The sequence below is a fragment of the Aulostomus chinensis genome, chromosome 15, assembly GCF_037954235.1.
Source record: "Aulostomus chinensis isolate RoL2024-O1b breed Wild chromosome 15, RoL_Achi_v1.0, whole genome shotgun sequence".
NCBI classification, from domain to species: domain Eukaryota; kingdom Metazoa; phylum Chordata; class Actinopteri; order Syngnathiformes; family Aulostomidae; genus Aulostomus; species Aulostomus chinensis.
The window spans coordinates 4034814-4058728 of record NC_141334.1 but is presented as its reverse complement, the minus strand read 5'-3'; the positions used below and the strand labels follow the sequence as shown (position 1 = coordinate 4058728).

General features: G+C 43.7%; 2 protein-coding genes across 2 annotated transcripts; one reads left to right on the top strand and one right to left on the bottom strand.

Annotated features, from left to right (window-relative positions):
* Positions 1 to 4152: 4152 nt before the first annotated feature.
* Positions 4153 to 8126, top strand: LOC147248357 (heart- and neural crest derivatives-expressed protein 1-like). Its single transcript, XM_086227025.1, is given in 3 exon segments — positions 4153 to 4870; positions 4873 to 4904; positions 6008 to 8126. Coding segments are annotated over 3 exon segments (570 nt in total). The 5' UTR covers positions 4153 to 4428; the 3' UTR covers positions 6104 to 8126.
* An 822-nt stretch (positions 8127 to 8948) lies between these two features.
* Positions 8949 to 18671, bottom strand: sap30l (sap30-like). The gene is made up of 4 exons (XM_086227026.1): positions 17892 to 18671; positions 14498 to 14620; positions 14117 to 14215; positions 8949 to 12371 (listed from the first exon to the last, which is right to left on the bottom strand). The coding sequence occupies exons 1-4, from the start codon at positions 18075 to 18077 to the stop codon at positions 12243 to 12245; spliced, it is 537 nt and encodes a 178-aa protein (XP_086083152.1). The 5' UTR covers positions 18078 to 18671; the 3' UTR covers positions 8949 to 12242.
* Between the last annotated feature and the right edge of the window lie 5244 nt (positions 18672 to 23915).

Below are 23915 nucleotides of genomic sequence, written 5' to 3'. Positions count from 1 at the left end.
AGGAGCCGCCATGCGTAATTGTACCCGATGAGTTTAATTAGATTTACATGTTGGCGTCAAACGCACGCCAGAGTTGGACGTACGCTGCAAGAGTCCCTGAATGATAAACACTTTGGTCCGATCGAGCGCGGCGGCGTCCTCCAGCCAGAGCCTGCTGGGCTTTGAATCGGGGGGGAATATTTATTTGGAAATGTAGAGTTGAGGGTAAGCACTCTGAAGAGGAGGGAAGCAGGGTCTATTGAAAAATCTACATGATGACACAAACAATCATGAGGAGAATTCATAACACGGCCAAGATGGCTCCTTCTGACCTATTTTGGATGTTTCCCCTGGCAAAGCAGCAGGAGGAGAGAGAGAGAGAGAGAGAGAGAGAGAGAGAGAGAGAGAGAGAGAGAGAGAGAGAGATGACCAGCGTCTATTGGGGTTGAAAGCAAAATATGAAGAGACTATTACTGCTGCCCGAGTCTTTCAGCACCTCCAGCGATATCAAGTCGGGAGAAAAAAAAGGAGATCAAAGGGGTGGTTCTGGAGGGAGTGATGCAATAGAGAGACAAAGGGTACAGAGGTAGAATAAAGAGGAGGAGAAAGTGCTTCAGAGATGGAGAGAAAGAGTGAAGGGGGTGGGGTGGGGGGGTCAGAGTATGACCAGTATTGTATTTCATCTCTGCGTAGTGGACGTCTTAATCAACAGTGTCAGGTTTTCTTTCTGGAGGCTGCATGGTGTTTTTCACGCTGACAGCAGAGGTAACATGCGAGCGGCCGGATCTGCCTTCATTCAGCTCGTATAAGCAACACCAGCTTGCAGGGAAATATGGCAAAAAGTAGAGTTATTGACTTATGCAGGTATACGTGCGTTTCATTGCTCTGTTTTACGATTAACTCGATGGTCACAAAGCACAAATAAAGTTCCTTGGAGTCAATTTGACTGGATTTGCTTCCTCAATCCGAAAATCTGATTGGAAACTGGAATATTAGAAGATCTGTTTAATTGTTTTTGTTATTTTACAGCAGGAACGCATGACGACACCAGCATGAGGTGGCCTTACTGGTCACTTCAGAATAAAGATCGCTGGGATTCACACGCTTCATCAGCAGTTTCTCTCTCTTTGTTCTTCAAAAAAACAAAAACAAAAAAACTACAGTAAATTAAATTTTACCAAGTTGTTTGACAATATTTACAGAATTTGTACACATATTACAGAGAAATGGGAATATGTTTATTAATTCATCTGTAAGAAATATCGGCACATCATATCGGCAAAAAGTCCAATATCGGGAATCGCGGTTTGTGGCGCGGTAGAAATACTTAATGACAGTAAATCCACGAGAAATAATCATCAAAAATACTTTGTTTCATAGGAATAACTGCGATTTATTTTCAGATAATCGATTTAACGTTGATCATGTAAAAGGTGGATTTTGTTTAAATATTTGATCCTAAAAAATAATTAAAAAAAAAAGTTTAACATAAACTCGCATTTCTGCAAATCTCCTGTCCGGCTCTTTTCATTCAAAATAAACGAATATTTCTGTAGGCCTCCATCGTGAACGCACCCGTTCACTGGAAAACAGCAACGAGTTCCCAGCATTTTGTCCAAGCATCAAAAGTCGCGGCCTCCCCTCAAGTGAGAAACGGCGTCTCTGGACCTGAACCCTCACGCGCAACTCACACTGGGAGACGTTTGTCTCTCCAAAAGCATAAAAATCCCGTCACGTGATTATGAGACTATATCACGCCAATATGAGAATATTCGCATTTGAATATTTCAAACATGAAAGCCTGAAACGCTGTGTGCAGGAAAAAAACCAAAACCAAAAACAAGAGACACCGAAATAAAATACATTTTAAAAAAGCTCTTAATTCTTACACAATCACGAATTTACTCCTTTATGAAACAAATACTGACGACTTGATGCAGTCAGGCTGCTGAGGTGACGTTGTAATATTTGGAAAATGACAACTCTCTCTCTCTCTCTCTCTCTCTCTCTCTCTCTCTCTCTCTCTCTCTCTCTCTCTCTCCACCGAGCAGATCGCTGCAGATTTCGGCTCGTGCGTGTGCAGCAGCGGACGCACGGTTGGGACTGATGGTTATTTATTGTGACACCGGTGGACGGTGAAATATGCCGCGGACCGCCGAGCTGTAAACAGAGAGCAGAGCAGGAGAGCTTTTATGGAATACACGCAACCCCGCTGGTGGCTGACACCTCCTGATTTACGGCTGTATTTAGATAAGACGCGACCGTAAATGGATTCAAAATAGCGTCAAGGTCATGTAATGTAATGGGATAATGTTTGGAGGGCGATAGAGATAAGATGTGTTTAGTGCGTGAGGAGCTGGGGGGGGGGGGGGGGGGGGTTAATGCGTAGATAAAGGCGCTGCAGGGCCTGGGAGCCCCTCACACCGCAGAGCTACGAGCCAAAAAGAACTGCAAGATTCATCAAATGTTTCATTAATATTTCTCCAAAGGAGACCTGGAAATGGGTTGTGACTGGAAAAAGGAGAGATTGATAAAGTTTACCCATGATGGAGGCTATTTGAGGCACAAAGATACCTGTTAAATTATATTAATATATATATATATATATATATATATATATATATATACATATATATATATATACATATATATATACACGCACACACACACACACACACACACACACACACACACACACAAGCTGAAAAGAACAGATCCAAACTAAACTGACACACAGAAGAAAAATTTCCATTAATTTCACGTCTTGCAGTAATATTTTAAAGAAAGACCATGTAAAGAGATAAAAGGTGTAAATTGGAAGATAATTTGTTAATTACGGTGTTTTCTTTTGTCAGAGCAACGACAGAGCTTTTTCATTTTATAAATTGTGAGTTTAATAAATATGATAAACTGTGAACTTATTCAGATTTAATATTTGATGTGGGGATTTAAGAGTGATTCCATTAATTAACCTTTTATTGATTTAATAAATGAAATTAGGCTACATTCATGTGTATATACATGAACATATACATGTATAAATATATGTACATGTATATATACATGAACATATACATGTATAAATATATGTACATGTATATATACATGAACATATACATGTATATATACATGTATAAATATATGTACATGTATATATACATGAACATATACATGTATATATACATGTATAAATATATGTACATGTATATATACATGAACATATACATGTATATATACATGTATAAATATATGTACATGTATATATACATGAACATATACATGTATATGTTCATGTATATATACATGTATGTACATTATATATATGTATGAATAAATTTATATATACATGTATATATACATGTATGTATAAATACATGTACATGTATACATACATGTATACATACATGTATACATACATGTATGTATGTATATATATAGATACATATATATGTACATATATGTACATTATATATACATGTATGAATAAATATATATGTACAAGTATATGTGCACATGTATGTATACATATATATACATACATGTATATATAGATGTACGTATATCTATAAATACATATATGTATGTATATACGTATACATATATGTAAACGTATATATGTACATATACATACATGTATATATGTATACGTATATATGTATATGTGCACATATATTTATATGTATATATACACATATAAATATATATATACATATACACATATGTACATACATACATACACATATATACATATATATATACACACACACACATATATATATACATACACACAGATATATATTCATATACACACACATATAATACATATACGCACACATATATATTCATATTCACAGATATAATACATATATACTATATCCACTTAATAACAAGAATCCCTGGTGAGAACCAGGCCTTGCGGGGAAAATGTCTCCAAAACTTAGAGAACTAACAAAACACACTTCTTTCCCCTTCCCTGTTGTATGCGTGTCTGCAGCCGCGAACGAACCCTAACAAGCAGACGGTTGCGGTGCTTTGACTCTGTGGCACCGCGTTGCTCCAAACCCTCCCTGGACTCTCCTCCCATCCCGGGGCGCTCGCCTCCATTGGCTGCTTCCTTTCCACGCTGACATCCAAACCATATAAACCTGGGGGCCCTTACACCTTCATCTGGGGATCAAATTTCTTTGGACGAATCAGAGCAGCTTCATCGGGGGAGGCGATACCAGCGGAGCCCCGACTGGGAAAGGACTGGAATTATAAACCCGTTTACGGCCTCCGGTTGAAGTTTCTTCCACGAATGACAACGATGTAAAAGTTGGCGGCGAGTTTAACGCGTTTCAGGAATAAACCTGAGTGCTGAATGAGTTCTGTAGGCTGACCAGCGGCAGCAGCAGGCAGAGACCGACGGGGAAACACGGCCACCACGACCCTTTCCAACCCCCGCCCAACATGAACCTGATCGGGGGCTACCAGCATCACCACCACCTGATGCACGAACCTTTCCCGTTCGTCCAGCGGTGCCACCAGGACGCGCCTTACTTCCAGAGCTGGGTGGTGAACCACGGCGAGGTCCCCCCGGACTTCCAGATCCAGGCGCCCTACCCGGCGGCTGAACTAGCCCCCGGGGGGACGCACGAAGCCCGGCTGGAGGGTCTTCATGTAGGGATGGGGAAAAGGAGAGCGTCGGGGCCGAAGAAGGAGCGCCGGCGGACGGAGAGCATCAACACGGCGTTCGCGGAGCTGCGGGAGTGCATCCCGAACGTCCCCGCAGACACCAAACTGTCTAAAATTAAAACGTTACGCCTGGCGACGAGTTACATCGCCTACCTGATGGACGTCCTGGCCAAAGACTCCGGGGAGACAGAAGGCTTTAAGGCCGAGATTAAGAAATTTGAAACCGGGATCTGAAAAGGAAACGGGAGTTGGTAAGTTGAGGTCGTGTGTGTGTGTGTGTGTGTGTATGTGTGTGTGTGTGAGAGAGAGAGAGAGAGAGAGAGAGAGAGAGAGAGAGAGAGAGAGAGAGAGAGGGAGAGAGAGAGAGAGAGAGAGGCTTCCAGGCTGCACGCCGAGTCAAATTACCGCAAACCCGAATTTTCTGCACCTCGTGAGTGGGACGATCGGGACTCAGCTGGAGGCCTGGGACTGGTTTGAGGTGGGAACCTGGTGCCAGGAGCCAGAAAGCGGCCTGGTGCTGCAGGGACACCCCCGGATCTCACGGTTCTCACTGCTGCTGTCAAACACCGAATGTAACAAACCCTAATTGTAACTCTGAAGAACAAAACACTGTTAAAACAACAAATTATAGTCAGTTTATTACAGTTGATGATTTTCACTCTATGACGCGTACTTTCAGGATAACCCCGCTGAGCCCCCCCCCCCATGTAGAACTAAATTCTAAATATCAGCTGGATCATAACAAGTTTAACTCTGTTGCTTTAATCAACATCGACGTCACTATAGAAATAAATTTACCTCCAGCTGCTGATCACAATATCCAAACTTCACAATTATTATTTTCCCCACTTCCGGCACTACAACCTCAGTACATTTATTAATCTGTTGTTTTTTTTACAGATATTTCAATCAACATATTTGGAAGTACGAATTAAACCTGCACAGCCACGTGTAACCACTATTAGTCTTTTTTTCTTTTTACGTCAATGGTTACTACGCAACATCTGCTTTGGTTTTATTTTGTATTGTTACGTGTTTTATCGCTGTCAGTTGTGTTGATGATGTTCACGTTCACTCACTGAACGTCCCGGTTTCTCTCGATATATTTCGGTGCAGGTTAAATACAGAAACGAAACAAAACACGTGCCAAAGTTTTCTTTTTTAACCCCCCTTCTTTTTCAAACTCTTTAAAAAAAAGAGGCGCGTAATAATATTTAAAAATATCCCAGGACACGGTTGAAGATGCAGTAAAAATCTATTTTCGAGTCCACAGAGGAAACTGAGGTCTGCGTGCCTGTATTTTTGGGCTCCCCAGCTGATCCTGATGTGGTGTTTTGGTCTCACTCTCCCACAGAATGACGGCCTGCAGGAGGCTTTGGGAGCCGAGAAGAAGGTGAAAGGCCGGACCGGCTGGCCGCAGCAAGTCTGGGCTCTGGAGCTCAACCAGTGACACCGTCCCCTCCCTCCTCTTCCTCAGAGACTCTGGATTCAAACTAGAATTATGAAAAAAATAATACCACTGACTGATGGCATCCGCTGTCTGAGTGCGAAATGATGCGCGGGATGGAGAACTAGAGGAGAGGTGGCCGGCGGAGGGATACACGACGGACACTGTCGAGGATCGTTTCTCCTGCGTGTTTCTAACTGTAGGTGTTTGATATTTGTGCTGGTGCCACCCTCGTTACTGTGGAGCCGGTGTTGCCATGGTGTCTAAACATATGCCCCCCCACTTCAACCCCCCCCCCCCAAAAAAAAGGGTGTGTGTTCACCTGCACGGTGATGCGGTGTTGCGGCATTTATCACTCTAAAGTAGATTAGATGGAAGGAACAATGTAGTTAAAAAAAAAAAAAAAACAGAAGAGCGCCAGTGCAAATGTGTGGAAGTTATTTATATGTTAAATTAATTTCTTTTATTCTTTAATTTTGTTTTTTTTATGGCGCAGATTTTTTTAAAAGCTGAATTAAATGATTAACTGTTGACGTGAAGGTGACAGCTATTGAAGGGTGGTTTATGTGTGTGTGTGTGTGTGTGTGTGTGTGTGTGTGTGTCCAGACAAGCGATAATTGGCGCGACTGTATCTCAGTAACTTCGAAACATTCTGACGTAAACTTTTATGAATTATAGAAGCGTTTTTACCGGCCAGACAAAAAAAGTTTACCATAAACGTGCTAGACCACTATTTGATTATTATTATTATTAATTATTATTATTAGCCATTTATGACTCTCCATTTTTCAATCTGGGTTGGAAAGTTTACAGCTGTAATGTACCGTTAAATCATAATAAATATGAAGTGCATGGATGTGAAATTATAAGTGAATATTACTAAGATTAATATCAGCAGTGACCTCATTCACGGTTGACATCGGAGTTGTATTGCAGGATTCAACACCGGCTACTGTTTGGTTGTTGGTTTTTTTTCCCTCCCCCCTCTAATTTATTAAGATATCATATAAAAATTGGGTGGAGAAACACAGAAGGTGAAATGCCAAACCACGTCCTCATCGCGGGAACACACCCAAGAGGGTTTTTTTTGAGGGGGGGGGGGGGGGTTGGGGGGGGCACAGTTGTTTAGTTGTATTTCATGTAATTCCTCATTCACATTAATTTGGCAAAGACAGAATATTTAAAACGAACTCCGCGTGTTTCTCGTCCTGACTGTCGAACCTTCACCCTGTCGTTGATCGTCGTTTCTTGGGGAGAGAGAGAGAGAGAGAGAGAGAGAGAGAGAGAGAGAGAGAGAGAGAGAGAGAGAGAATGAATTTACTGAATCTACCTCAAAAAATCGTCACTGTCCCGTTGGAGAAGACTCCGAATGTTCAGTTTAACGCGCAGCAGCTTTCACTCCGACGCCTAAAAAAGACAAACAAAAAAAAAAAACACCAAAAAAAAAACCCAAACAAAAAAAACACTGTTGGATTAGAAGGTGTATTTTACTGTGCGACACCTTTGATGGAAGTGTACATTTAGATGTGAAGTTAAAATATACTTGCGTAAATAAATGAATTATTTTAAGACACTGCAGCTACGTGGTGGTTTTGCTTGTGTAAAAAAAAAAACAAAAAAAAACAAACCCGAATAATAACCTAATTAATCACGTATTTAATGATGGTACTTTATTTCCTTTTTTTAATGTCACAGAATTTTGGTGTTTGTCATGTTAGTTGCTGATTTACTTCCCATTTCTCTGCTTTGCAACGTTCTGATTTAATCGAAGATGTCAGAGTCGCTACCCCAGGTTCTCTCTGATGGCCTGTTTGTAGAGAACGTGCGATTCATTAAAATATGTACAGGCCTATGGTTTTTTTTATATATATATATTTCATACTCAGAATCCAGGGCTCACGAAGCCGCTATGATTGACGGCTTCGTTTGATTCCTCCACACTTGTTTGATGACACATGTCGTGAAAAATGCTCAGTAGTTTTAAAATATTTTAGTCCCCCCCCCCCCCCCCCAAAAAAAAAAAAAATAGTGCTCCAGCAAAAAGTGACATCTGCTCTGACAACATGTGAAAGATATTCAAATGTTCGGCCGAGGACACATTTTTTAAAATACTTGTAATTTTCCCTGGATACATTTTGCTCCTCCAGCAGTTTCAGGTGCGCGGCACATGTTGCCTGCTGTCATTCAACTCGCCTGTGCTGCCATCTCGCGGCCGACTAGAGAGCTGCAACTGAAGTAAAAGCTCTCAAAAAGGAGACCTGCAGGTGTTTGGTGCTGGACTTGCATTAAATGGGATGATCTGTTTTCAGAAGCCCAGATCTCAGTTTGTTACTGTTTTGTTAAATGCTTCGTTCAGTCAGAGGAGCATTGTAGCCTACGGTTTACTACAAGCGTGGGAGTACTTCATAACTGTAGTACTAGTCACAGTAGACTCTTCACAATTGAGCGTCCTAATGCAGAAACATGGCACTGCTTTCATTTGTACATAAACGCGGCCTCAGCATTCTCACAGATCTCCACCGTGGATGAAACGTGGAGGACCCACTTCAGCTGAGTCACTAACCAGGTCCTTGAACCAGTTTAACCAAAAACAAAAACGCCTTCACCACAATTTTGATGCTTCACACCTTTGTGGTCTGATAGCTGCAAGCTTTTTCCTCAAACTTCACTAAAAACACGTTAAGATACACAAGGATTGGCTCAAGAAATTTCTGTGATTTTCCAGAACGTTTTGCCTTCTTCTTCTTCTTCTTCTTCTTCTTTTCTAAGCCTGGAAGTCGCCATTTCATGACCGGATGAACCCCGCAGAGGAGTCTTGCAGTGCTTCAATCTCATCTGTGTTGACATCATGAACAGAGACGGTTGCTTCTGCCTGTACAATACATTTATTATTGTTGTTAGGAGCCATAAGCAGCAATATTTAAATATGTATTCTCTAATACAACAATTATGGTAATGTGGCCCTGCCTATATGTTAATAGAGATGGGTGTTATCTACATGACTAATAACCTACAAGCAAAATATATCAGAAAATGGGAGGAGAAAAAAAAAAAAGAAAATCAGTGTGGTGGACAAACTTAAATACAGAGCGACAGAAAAAAAATAGAGCCCAACTAAAACCAAAGAGTGTGTACAATGAATCCATACATTTACCTCCTTAAAGACAGGCGGGAGTTACTGTGTAACCGTTAGCCCCCAGCAAATCCTTAATTACTACAAGTGTCAAACTCAGAGGCGGACTGGCTCTGCCTGCTAAGAGGCAACTGGTCGTTTCCCATCACAGCGCGCAACTTCATACTGAAATATGAAAGACCAGAATCAGCAAATACAGCAGAAACGACATTCTTCCTCTCCACGATCGGGAGATGAGGATTTAGACTCTAATTTGGACTGCAGTCCTTTCCTAAACTGAACCGTTATTTACAGGCTAGCAGTTCATTTGTTGCAGGTGTAACTAAACCCAGTCGGCCATCGGCGTCTGTCGTGGAGGCCTTCGTGAGATCAGCAGAAATGTGCCGAGACAGCAAATCCGGTTGTGGTGTGAAACCACTTTTACTGTCAAATTAGATTCAAAGTTGGAGCTTCATGACATGAGGGAGGTGGAATATTCCAGCCAGGCAGACAAATAGTCACATGACCCTTCATTCTTCCTGTTGACTCAGAGAGGGCGTATTGGGTGGAGGGGTGTGTGTGTGTGTACTGGAGTGAAATACATGTAATACATGTAATAACAATAACAGGATGGTCAAAATATTAGGAACCCCTCAACGTAATGCAACGCCACTGCGAAATACAGCCTCAATAACGCAGGTTACCTCTCCCACGGTCAACTGAGCAGTCGTTCATGAAACGCTCTCCAGCGCACATCAGACATCGGACGTTAAGCCCTAAATTTAGTCTCACAGGCAGGCAGTAATCCTGATGGCCATTCAAATCTACACTTTCTCCCAGTCACAGACCTCTTGAAACAGCGAGTCTCTTCAATCCTGAGGGATTGACAGTTACAACGAGCACACAAGTAGATGTCAGGATTGAGGAGTTAAGCTTGGTTTATAGTTTTGGGTTCAGATCAGAAGCCACGGGCCACAGCGACGGGTCGACGCTTAGGGACGAAACTCTGCAACCCCGACCAGCACAGCTGTGACGAGTCCAAACCTTCTCCTCTGGTCTGAACTGTTTTAGGTGTTTTAAAATGCATACATTTATATACGCATATGCTCCAGGTAGACCAAATGTCAAATTACAAACCAAGCTTTACCAATAACCATCAGGTTTTCCTTCCTTTCTGTAAGACTAACTTGAGGGCTAAAAAGAGCCCTTGTGTGAGAACATTCTAGGCTCAGGACGTTATCTTTGTAGACACAGAACCTGATTAAGTGGCAGGTGAAGTTTAAAGACGAACAGACGTCATGAGCCAACTTCTACAAAATGTTGTCATTCAGCCTTCAGAAAACTGCACCTGCTGGTCTTCAACTCTGCAACTGCAGACTCAACTTTCCAAGATGAACCATGAAGACGCGCTCCTGTTTTAAAACTGTGTCCTTGAGAGTCAGCTGACGCGTCGACCCCATCTCTTCGAGTGTAAAACATCAAACCCAGAGTTCACATCAACACCAATCAGAACTCTGGCACCCGTCACTCACACACACTCACGTTCCACATTTCAGGTGGGGGGGGGGGGGGGGGGAATAGAAAAAAAAAGGGACAAATCAAAATCACATTACGTAAACACAACTTTATACAACTTGTTACTGCTCAACTAAGGAGAAATGTGATTACACGGAAACTAAAGTAGCTACCAACACCTGCACAGAGAAAATAAACCTGTATACGTCCACCTGTATGCAACACTCACCATCACATGCAGTTGGAGGAAGGAGCCAAAAGATCTGAACTCATTTTAAAGTAAGATTATGTAGCGTTTGCTGAGCAGCAGCGACCTCTGCTGACACAAGTGGTAAATACAGCATTGAGTTCTGATCCTGAAGCAGGAGGAGCACTGAACTGTCGTATAAGTTGAGGGGGCACAAGTGGTTTTGACAGTCCTGGGACAGAGAAGGGTTTGGGGAAGACTCGTGGTTCATTAAGCTCTCAAGTCCATTTGACACGACCACCAGAGTTTAGGAATAATTGTTCCTGATACACCAAAGAACAAGAGCAAGCGTTTGGGGGGAGAATCAGGAAGTTAAGAGCTGCCATTCTCTTCATTAAATTGGTGCACAATCAAGATTATTCCGAAGCCAATACTTCAAGCTGCTGTGAGAGAGCGGGAAATCAGTCAGACAAGAAACTGGACTGGGCTTCAGCCTCCCAGCTCCCCGGGACGACGTCTGTGTAACGTCTGGATGTGAGAAGCCAGCAGGCCATTTTCAGAGAATTCACGGTGAGTAACAGTAGATGACATTTCGAAGTACGACTGGCACGTTGAGGGTGAAGAGGAAGTGTCACGTACACCGAGACGATGACGGTGTCAGACTGGCGAGATGCCAGGATCCAGGAACTTGATTTAAGCTGACAGACAGTTTCAAGGAACAAAAAGTTGTTTGACAGAATCAAACTGCTGCATGTAGTTGCATAACAGCGCTTCCAACTTTCAGAAATGTTTCCTGCTTCCTTTTTTTTTTGGAGGGACAGAAGCGATACAAAGGGCTGATGAACTAGATCTGATTTCCCCAAAATTAATGTACGAAAAAAAAAACCCAAACCCCACTCGGCAACATTCAATACCAGCACACTTTTCTGTTTGGCACAAGCGTTCCAACGGTTAACTCAGCAAAGAAAATCTAACCCCATTTCAAAACGTGTTTTGTTTTTACTCGTAAGGCAGCTATTTTGTACATTGCAATCAACCAAGTAGAGAATAGACGCTGTTCTTTTGTACATAGAGATATATTACAGCACGACAACGTAAAACCCCGCGGAGTGAGTCCGAGTGCTCAGCAGTCTCTAGGGACCTGGTTTTTGTGGAGGACAGGAAGAGGAAATGCACTGGAGAAGGATGGATCACTGTGACTGCATGAAACAACCTGAATTCTCACCACGTTCTCTTAAAAGTCCTCCAACGATAACAAGAGTGTGTTTTGGTCTGGCAGAGGAGCGGGCCAGTGATGGAGATGTGGGAGGAGCTACGGTTGATGACATTCAGTCCAGCGGTTTACCACCGTCGCCTTTCTGGTCCAAGCGACTCTTGCTGCTCTTCACCATGTAAATAAAGTAGGTCAGTGTTTCCTTCTCGTTCACCGGAATGTTCCTGAAGTGACGACTCACCGTCTGCGGAGGACACAGAAAGTCTTTGTCACCGGCTTCTTTACACAGACGGCAATTATTCGAATACTGACCTTCTTCTAGATAAGAATATGTCAAATAAAGAGTTTATGAGTTAGTTAAATATTGCATTTATCTTCCAGTTTACGACCATAACAAGACGCACGCCCATGTTACACTCCGACAATCTACGCTGGAAATTCCATTGATCCGAAACATTTGTCATGTGACTGCCGTAAGCCGATGGGAGCTGGACCATGAAGGCAGTTTGGCTGCAGTAGATGTCACAAAAATGCAGCTAAAGTTCTGGTAGGATTCCAGAGTGGGATTCCCTCACACATTCCAGTACTACACCAAAGATCCCAACCCTCCGGGTCTCAGTTAGACCCACAACCCCCAAAGTAGTGTTTAATGTCCAGCTGGAAGAAAAATAGCTGGAAGAAGATGAGAAAGTCAAACCAATAAGATATGTTTAATCATCTGAAACCTTACGCAAGTCTGTCTGATGTATCAATTCAACTTTTTCCGCGAGGACACCCCCCCCTCAGAGCAGCTCTCAGCATTCAGCGCTCCCTGAACGTGACTGGACACTGGGACAGCTGTGACTGCTCGTGCAGTGGTGACTGCTGCTTTATTTATGACGTGGCAGGCTCGTTAAAAGGATGTCCTGAACCCGACTAAAAGCCTGGGGAAACATTCAACTTAGAGCCGGTTTCATTCATCCAGTGCTCACGTCTGATCCCCCGCCCCCTCTCGCCGGCTGGCTGAGGGCGCTGCACACAGGAGGTTTTTGTAACGACGAGGGCTGAGCCAGCTGCATGAAGTCCACCTGTCAATTTGGCAAATGGGTCTAACAATCTTTCTGTGACCAATTACTGCGGAATAAGACGTGCAACACTACGTATATCACAGTAAATGAGTAATATGGAGCTGCAGGCTGGGAGAACCTAATGAGGGCGGCTCAAAGGCCTTCAAAACACCCGACGGTGCCAAAAGACCACAATCAGATCAGTTACCCAGATGGTACAAGGACGGAATCACATCATTTTAATATGAATTCAGTTCTTGAAATTCCATCAGGCACATCCAGGTAATCGAGCGAGGCGTCTGCAGATGCACTGAACACAGCATGCAAGGCTAACCACTGTTTTCTGTCATGTTTAACTTGATCTGATCAGCAGCGCAAACGTCCCGTGGCAGCTTAGCTCAGCGAATAAGAATCGATTTCCCTTGTCCAGTAGTTGCCACTGGTAACTGAGCTAACTGGGAAGAACTCGGATACATTCACCAACTGATACTGTATTTGTCGTCAGTACCGGAGCCTTTTAGATCACAGTAAAGTCTCCAACTAATGCAAGTTTATTTAAATGACAGCTATCCCGTGTATCAGCGCCACAACCAGCAGTTTAATAAGGTGTCTGATCTAACAGCATTCATCCTGAACTTATGCATATAAAATCAAAGCACTCCTGGCTAACATTCCTTGCATGTTGAGCTTCCAGTGAACCCACCAGTGGGCAACTGGGTGGTCCAACATCAGAGTCCAGCAGAAATGCTTAAAGGCAACGCTGACTGCCCTCAGATAAAATGTCCCTCGTTTTTTTTTTTTAGTCGTCATGAGTGTCCCTACGTTTCTCAACACGCGGCACCACTTCACATTCACAGACGCTTGTGTTTTAAGCCCTTCATTAGGTTGGCGGCGTTACCAAGCTGACACCACGTCCACAATTCTGTCATCAGTGTGTCGGTACCTCTGCCAGCTGGGCCTTGTTGAGTCCGGGTCTGGTCTGAAGCTTGTAGTGTCGCTTGTAGCGTCTCAACGTATTGACCTGCAGCTGGAAAAGGTCGACCTGAAAACACGGCAGAGGCAGAGATGGAGTCAGTCCCTCCCTGCAGCTTCGGTCTCCTTTATGGCAATGAAATTTAACATACTTGGGCGAATCAGCTCATCTCAATACAGTAAAACAAAAGTACTGAAGCACATTTGTTTGTGTGTAACTGGGTACAGACTGTTAGGGTATTTAGTTTTAAAAAACAACTTTGGTGGCATCATTTGTTCTCTTCGTCCGAACACTAGTGATCTGATCTGCTTAGGTTGAGGTGGGGTCCCTTCTTCTATCCAGCCACGTTACCTCAGGCACCTCCACGTCATGATCCGGGGACTCTCCTCCATCGTCACTGGTCTTCCTCTTCCTCTTGTTGCGGACACTCTGGATGAAATTCTTGTGGAAGTCGCAGATGTATAAGTGACGCACCTGCAAAGATAATAACAAGAATTAAAGGAATAATCCACTGTGTGGAAGAGCTCGGCTTCAGGATCACTCACTGGCCAGTGCAACCCTCGCCCATGAAAACTGAAAGCAGCCTGCAACTGAAAATGGTGAATCATTTTCCTTTTAGAACAGTTACAACAATTGATGAAAGAAAATCAAATAGAAATGGATTTGAGTGGCGGTGTTGATCTGTATGGGATTATTAACAGCTTCCCAGGTATGAAGCAAACTTTATTGCTTAATGGCATCGGCAAATGTAGCATGCACACAGGTTACACATTCACAGGCTGGCCCTAACTTTTGGCTATGACGCTAAAATGCCATATTTCACTGTGCGCCTCCTTCGTTGACAAGCCGTGAATGGTTGGCAACTGGGAAGCTGTGGTGGAGACTTGATGCAGCGTGCTGCTCACAGCCTGCAGCGAAATAGCCTGCGGCAGCACGGCTCCCATCACAGGCGATCTGAACAGCCTAATAAATTAGAGATATGAAGCAAATAATCTTGCCAGAGGATTACAATGCAGTACATTAAAAAGTTCAAACAAGTGCCTATGACTGGGAGGGGGAGTGGAAGGCGTCATGGACAGTTAAAAAAAAAGGTGCCTCAGGTCCTGACGGAAGGTGACGCATGTCCTGCAGCCTCTGTGCTGTTTGAAAGGAGCCCTCGCAGAAGTGCTGCGCGGTTTGTGGGTGCCAGGCAGTCAAGTGACAAAGCAGTGAACACAAACTCTAACATCCACTTAAAAAAAACTGAAGGGACATCTGTCTGGGAGGACGACAAAAGCCAAAATTAAACTGGGACAGGAGCAACATGAAGGCCAAGCCGAGTATGTGAGGCATGTGGACCTTCTGTCCTCAGACTCTGACAAAGCTAAGTGTGATGCTGCCGTCTCCACGAGAGAGAGTTTTCAAATAAAGGACAGTCTCACACGATGATGTCAGCAGCAACAGTGCCGACCAAGAAATGGATGCGTTTCATGTAGATAAGAGAAAGAGACAAACTACTCAGTTGTGTTCTGACTTCAGACACTCATTGGCCAAGATGTCCTGCCAGCAGCAGACGTCCCTGCTCACACCAGCTCTCTGAGGAAATGACACGCGGTCACTTTGGTGCTCCTGCCAGTCTCTGACCCAGTGAAGAACTGATGGCAGTACTTATTCCATTCAACTACAGGTCGAGGCATCCATCCTTCAAGTAAACATGAACAGAGAGAGGGGACAAAAAAGACCATTTTGCTCTATTTTCCCTCAACACTGACTCTTCAAAAGGTGTGAGGAAATGTAACACTGGGATCAGGTGCATCTGGCCCATGATTCAAATCGCCAAGTTGTCTGTGACGTCAAAAGCCAGCAGTTTTCTGTGGCTGTGCACGCGCTGCCACAGTTAGATGCCTGGAATGCTGTGACTTCATGTGCATGTCATTCCTCTGAGCCGTGCTGAAAACATGTGACTTGTCACATGAGCCCCAGCAGCCAGTAGCTCTGGAAAACCTCAAACCTTGTGGGCAAAGACCAGAGCAGAGGAAACACTCGGGATGTCCTGCCGGCGCGCCAACGCCAGCTGCTGCTTTACAGGCCAATAAGAACAGATAAATGACCCAGAACACAACAAAGACGGCGCATTCGACAAGACGTTGGAGAACAACAATGCTGTGTGCTGGGGGGTTGGATGGAAGTCAGACGGCTCCCTGGTCACTCCCACTCTAGCGCACAGTGCAACCTGCTCCCTGTCAGCGAGTTGATTAAAGACAAATTTATTTAAGAATGTGCAGCATGTGTGCTTAATACAAACGGACGGTTTGAGCTGCAGCTCTGCATGACCATCCACACAGGGTCTCTCCGTCCCAGGACAGGACTGAAACTTCAGTTACGGATTTGTTTGTGGCGTTCCCCCATCTGCTGGTAGACGGGCCCGTCTCATGATGGGAAACACAAGTTTAGGCTGTAAATACTTGATGGAAAACACGGGAACCTCCCTTTGTGTGTAGCAGTTGGTTAGTTAGCATACAAGTCCCTCATCAGTATCAGTATTACAGTATAAAGATTTGTTTTCAGTGAAATACTTCAAATAAGTTCTGATTTTTACTCCAGCTAAGATATTTTAGTGTATTGTTTCATGACAATAAACGCTGCACTGGTGAATTTCAAAATGTCAATGTAGCTTTAAAAAAAAAAGTAGTTGCAAACACCAGACGGTTGTTGCAGAAACTGAAATTTGTTGTGACGTTCGAGTCCCACGTCTGAGGTCTAGCTTGTTTATAGCACAATGTAGCTACTTAAAAAAAACACACAAAAAAAACATTTATGCTTCATAAATCATGATAGCGTTCATTTCTGGTGATTATCTTGCTGGATAAAATGTGCAAATCTCAAACCTTTCAGTAACAGTAACAATTTTCCTCTATGAGTGAGACTCTAGTGTAAAAACTCAGATGGTTTTGCTTGTTATTCTTGTGGGTACACAAACATGTCGTCCCTGTCTACTGGAGACCGACACAGATCAGTCCATTCTCATCTGGACATTGTTCTGGTTCATGTCACTGGGGCCTGCTGGTTGGTGTGTAGACATCATGGTGGACAAGCTTCTAATCTGACATATAGACAAATATAGATATTCATTGACAGATTGAATTGATCTAAAATATATTACACATGCAGCCAGTACAGGTCTGATAACCATATTCAAACCAGGAGACCCCTGTGAGGCGGGGGCTCTCTGGACAGCTGCCTACTTGGGTTGCTACGTAGTTTTTGACAATTGTTTAGCTCAATGACACTCGGTAATGGAAGTACTGGACAAGGGGGGATACTACGAGTGTACTTGTGGTGACTTTATTTTAACAAACATTTCAATTTTTTGTTTTTTAAAAAAAAGAAGGGAGGCCGGTGTTCTGTTCGCTTCCCTGGCAACAGCCATTTTAGGAAGAGCAGCAGAGGCGTGTTTGAGGAAACTGTTGAACCCTGCTGATCCGCTGTCCCGCACGTAGTGGCTAGCATTGCTAACGTTAGCTTGGGCTTTGATCACTCAGTGGGAGTTGAGTACCGGACCCAAATATGACAACTCTCGCTGGACGGAGAAACTAGATAAAGTTCTGCGCCTTGCCCTTTAGTTCACCCGTCCTAGCCGACGCTAACCAGCTAACTAGCATTAGCCGAAGAGAGAACAGTTGCAAAAGCTAACTTTTTTTTTTACACCCCTGATCCGCCTGAATGTAGAATGACGTGTGCAGTGGCGTTTAACTTGGGAACTTACACTCTTGTCGATGTCCAGCTTGAGCTTTTTTTGTGATATGCTCTTTTGAATCCTTTTGCTGAAGGAGGCGTTGCCAGCTGACCGGCCGCAGCGCTCGCCGTCCTCGATCAGACAGCAGCTCTGTCCATAGAACGGCGGAGCCGGCGGTCCGTCGTGGCTGTCCTCCTCTGTGCTGAATCCATTCATTCTGCGATGATGTAATGCCCCTCGATGATTAGGCCAAACAGCAACTGAGACAAATGTCTGAAAAGCGTGCGCTAGTTTGGCTGTGGAGTCTCTCAAACCACGCACCGTCCTTTTGTGAAACAATCCGGTAGCGTTAGCAAGCTAGCTCGGTTTGGTGCAACTGCTGGCTCTTGTGCTAACACCCACTTGATGTTGAAAGAAGAACAGACAAATTACTCCAAACCGCAGCGCTGTTGATCTGAAGACATCCTTAAGCAGAGTTCCATCTAGATCCACACGCACAGACAGGAAGGTATATAACAGGAGCTAACGTTAGCTAGCTCCGGTGCTAGTAGGACAGCAAGGTGGCTGATCTGCAGCGGACGAGCAAATTCCTTTGGTGAAACAGTTACAATGACCCGCTGTAATTCTTACGCAACAACATGCGAGCGCGATGTCAAAATGATTCCAAGTTGTTGTTTTTTAAAAAAAAAAAAAAAAAGGAGAGAGTGTGGCGACGGATCAAGCAAACTTTCACACGTTTAGCAGACTACACCTCAACAATCGCGGTACTCTTTCAGAGACGAGAAGCTCGTACAATGGACATGCTCCGAGTCGGTAGCGGAAGTTTCCCTCCCAGGCCGTGATTGGTCAGTTTTACATGAAGGCGGGACTAAGGTACGGCCGATGCAACCGTATTGGTTGAACGGTGGATCGATCTTCAGGCGGTTCCGTCCCTCACACTGACAAATTACTACGTCTGTGGCGTCGCAGTTTTGTTTTTGGCGTTTTCAGTACACTGTGTGTGAGTGTAATACTTCCTTTACCGAACTCAAGAATGTGACGTGTATTTTTAACAACCCCTTCGGATCTTATGATCAATGTTTCCCTCCACCCTCTTCGAAATAGGCATTGTGTTCGAACTCTACGTGGACTGACAGAAAAGCTAAGAAAACTCGGCATACGTGTTTTGTTGCCATAGTACCTGTTTTCTTGATAGTTTTGCGGCTTTTGATTCAATATATTTAGAAATGGCACAATAAAATGTACAAAAACAAGACGTGGCTAATAATGCAGATTTTTAGACGTCAGTTAGATGTTTATCCATTTCGTTTAAATAAGAATTTCTTCTTGATGACTTGCCTGGTTAATTTGAAAGTAAAACTTTAATTGATCTGAATATGGACGAAGGAAATCCCCATACACTGTCTGAACGCCTCCATGTTGGCTTAAACCATGTCTCCTATCCGCTATTAATATATTTTCACATTGAATTGTTAGAAACGCTGCTTTTCGACTTTAGTAAATTGATTTGATATTTAACTTTGCCGAAGTGGACTCACGCCCTGCTGCCACTGTTTGTTGTCATCGCAACGGCGTGATTCAATCTCTGACCGCAAGGGGGAGACAAAGGTTCACAAATGAATATAATTTATGGAAAGGTAGGCAATAAAATTCCTACACATTCACTGTGTGAATCAATTCAAAGCCATGTATATCTTTTAACTTTTTCACTCTTAACATTTCACTTGCACTGACGAGGATTTAGGGAAGGATTAATAATCTCATTGCTCTGTGTGACGACTGAGTTTTCTGAAGTTTATGTCAAAGCAGGTAGCAATTCTCAAATGTCAAAGTTGTTTGAGGTAAATTGTAACATTTTTGTGCCAAATATCTGAATTTTCACTGCCCTCTGCTAGTTGATTTTGCTGTAGGCAGGTGATGTAATGGATCAAGCATTCTTTACTGACACCCCCCCCCCCAGCCCTCCCAGAAACTGTGCTCCATTTTGTTTGCTTACGTTACAACTTTGAGCTCCAGTGAAGCAATCGCCACTTCCCAGCCCTCCGCCTCTCCTCTGAAGGCTAAACAGACTGTTCAGGGTAACAGAAAAACTGCGAGACCGTGGGGTTTCCGCCGGCATATTTTGAGTCATCACATCACAAAAGACCAACTGTTTTTTCAAATTTTGCCGTTTCGAACCGATTTGGCAAAAATCCGTGTCTTGCTCTTGATGAGAAATGGGAGCAACACACATTTTGATTCAAGTTGTTGTTGTTGTTGCCCCAAACCAGCTGAAGGAAACACGCCTAATGAGCAAGTCCTTTTCCAGTGGCTTGACACGACATGAAACTTTGCAGAATCTAGAAGGGAAGCATCCTCCGCTGCAAAATAAACAATAAACTTGATTACGTGTCACTGACTGTGAGCCATCCCTTCTTGAACAAAATCACTGGTTTTATGTTCCTGTGCCTAAAAGAGCAAATCGCTTCAGCACAAGGTTATACAAAATCAGGAGAAAAAAACTAAAAGAGAGAAAAAAAAACAAAACACATTTCCAGTAGCTAGAACAAACCGCTTTATGAGTTCAGTCAATTTGGGGGGGAAGCAGCCAGTCAGCAAATCCAGACAGTGAGAGAGCTTTAAAAGCCCACTTATGTGCAACCCATCTGTATTATGTGGCTTTGCTAATGATGCTCTTTGTTTGTCATTTGGCTAATGTAATATTTGCTCTCATGTGCAAACACTCTGCCTCATCACGCTTGCAAAATAGCTGAAAGAGGATGAGGACGAAATACAGAGAGGAAGAAAAGGACGAACGAGTGGACACCATAAAAAACAAATGCGAGTAAAGAAAATTAGGTTTCCTTCTTTTCTTGCTAATGTCTCCAGTATCCAATAAAATAAAAAAAAAACAAAAAAAAACAACCTTCTTAATGGATTTCTGACTGGACACTGTGGGAACTTAATAGCCCGGTCCCTCTCATCACCGATCATGGGTGGAGGGGAATACTGATTGTGTGCCGACTGCTCGATCTTAAAATTTGCAGACGATAGAGCCCCGAAACATTAACAGGGTTTATGTCATCGAGTAAATGGCTCTAAGGTGCAACAACATGAGGAGGGTTTTCTCCGCCGTCGCCTCTCCCCGATGTGTGACAAGTTGAGCGTTATATGACACACCGAGACCACGCTGAAGAGCAAGATTACTTCGGAGAACTTGAAGGAAGACCGAGAAATCCAAAAGGTTCTCAAACCCAATGCAAGACAAGCAGAAGCGCAGTGACCGGCTGTTCCATCCAGTGAGAGGGAGGAGACACCTGATATTTGGATTTTACATGATTAAAAAGGCGTTGAGGTCGAGACGAGATCCTTCGTCAACATGATTCTGGTGCGGGCAAAGTCAGGTCCGTACAGAGAGGTTTTCTCAGCTCTGTGTCGTAGAACTCAACTCCATCCAACCTGTCTGGGATCAACTGGAACGCTGGGATTACAAAGCTCTTCAGCACAGTAACTACGTTCCTGCACCGTCTAAGAGTCCAAGCAGGTTTGAAGCTTCATTACAACTGTCATCATCCCCTCTTCTGGCATGGCAGCAAAAGTGGGATTAGCAACAAATTCTCAGTTTTGACGACTCTCAGAACCCCAAGTGAAAGTTTCAAAAGTCACACGGAAGTTAGCACTGAATTTGTCTGGGAAAAAAAAAATTCAGAGCCTTGAACCTTGGCGCCCTTCTTTCCTTTCCTGCTCTCTCATTTATATTCAAACACACAGGAAAGTTGAATTAGAGTTCATCCTCAGGTCTCAGAAAATCTCATTTTGCCCGGCTGACATTTATGTGAAAGAAGGAATAACGGCCCAGGATTTGTGACTGTCAGCAGGCATAAATATTTAGGAAAATAGAATGTTGACCAGTCAGGCCAGTGACTCATCACTGAGGTTGTTTTCTTTTTCATTGCAGGATATAGCAAATATCAATTTGTCTTAATAAAGAATTCTTTCATTCCCAGCTTGCCTTATGTTACAAATGCATCAAACCTACCAGAATGATGCTTGACACGTGGGGCGCAAATAACGTTGGTAGACCTGAGGGTGAGGTGTACTTGTGAGGTGGTGTCACGTTATACGTTTGACGGGTGTGCGTCAGGTCTGACGAATGTGAGAGGATTCTTCCTTCGAAACAATGGCTGCTCCTGAAAGTTTTCTCTAGAATAGCAAGGAACATCACGGAAGGCTTCAACGGAAAAGATACCAACTGGCTTTGGCTTTCTAAGCTGGTTTGTCAAAGTTACAGTTGGATGGTTCATCCAATCACCTGCCTTGAAATTTTTTTGGACCCTTATCTGCCCTTTTCCAAATGGCATCTATGCGTGACCTCACCAGGCTCAGGTTGAGGAACGTACGCTCTCGCCAAGCACCCTCTTGTTCCAAATGATCCTAGCTTAGCCCTAAAATACTAAACTGATGACATTTTTAGTAGACTGTTGTGTTCGGTCAAGCTAAGGTCACAACGAGAGGCTCATGTCGGCAGAATGCAAAGTTAGAGGACCATCGGGGACATTGAGATAGGAAAGTGTGATGATGGACGGGCACAATAAAAAGCTCTGTTAGTCATTCATAAAAGTAAGACATTGCATTTCAAGCCTCAGTCCCCAGGAGGAGAGGAATTCAGACTTTGCTGGAGAGCTGCAGATACAACTGAATGTGTGCAGAAGGTGCTTAGTTTGCTGGTCAGGGATCAGTTTGGGTCCAAATGTGGCGATTCAGTTCATGGATGATAAAAAGGGAAAAAAAAGTTTTAACAACAAGTATGAAGCACCAAACAGTCAGCAGTCCCACACACAGTGGTGCTTCATTAGAGCTGAATATCCACTATGAGTCGATGAGGCTTGTCATTCAGCGATCGCTGGGCTGATGGAAACAAACCCAGCGTTGCTGTGTGATGCTTCTGATGCGCCATCAGCGTGTTTGTGATGCGTCGTGAATATTAATAGAGCAGAAAAGTGCCCTGAGTGGAATGAGTTTATTCCATCATGGAGCCTTGTGATGGTGGTGATTAACAAAATGGAGGCAGGCGATGAAATGTAACGTGGAGACAAATGCAGATGGCCTTGTTTGCTGATCGGAGGGGAAATGCCTCCCGTGAGAGCGCTTGATTTGACAGCTAAAAGCATGTTTTTGATTCTGAACGTGGGTTCGCTTATAGCACTTCAAGCTACAGTTATATGATCACTGATACTGCGAACGCCACATGTTCAGATTCTTAAAAAAAAAAAAAATGCACACAATCTCAGTCAAACACAGTGTAAGTGTGCATTAGACCAGGGGTGCCTGGCGGCCTAAACACGGGTCCTTCAAAAACTAGCAGTTAGGCTGCTGCTGGTTCAACGGGGTGCTTGTGAAAACTGTAGTGGCACAGTTGAAGGCCAGAACAACCTTCCCCCAAGCGCTCGCGTTCCTGGTGTGGTTTGATTGCAATAAGAATCCAATCCAGGCGCAGGAAGGCAGCCAGGATTATGGCGTGTCTGCGTGCAGCATTTGTTCGGTTGTAAATCAAGGAAGACTGCCACACGGCAGACCCGCACCTCTGCTGAAGAAGAGCTGACATCTTTTTTGCCCACAGCTGTTTTCTGACCAATTAAGACGGCTCCTTCATAAACAGCAAATTTGTTTCATTTGGTCTGCTTGGAGTTTTTTACTGTTAAACCAAACCAGACTAAAAAAAAAACAAACAAAAACAAACTAAATGCATCAATGTGATGAATAATAATTAAAGCAGCACGTGTCTGGTTCAAGGTCTCATCTTTCCCAGCTTCCTGCCATTGACCCTTCCTGTTTTAGTTTGACTGAGCAGTGACCATCAGGGTGCTGTCACCAACTTGTTGTTGTGGTTACAACTTCTGTGTTCCACTTTATCCTGGCTTTCGTATCTGTGGACCTCCTAACGCTGCTTCTCCATCTCTAGTTAGTGCTAAAATGACAGCGAGCACTGAATCCAGGCTCCGTGAGTGATGATATCTCCCACGTTTGTTCTCAGTCTGAGCAGCCGCCAGCTGGCACACAGCCACTGTTTGCAAA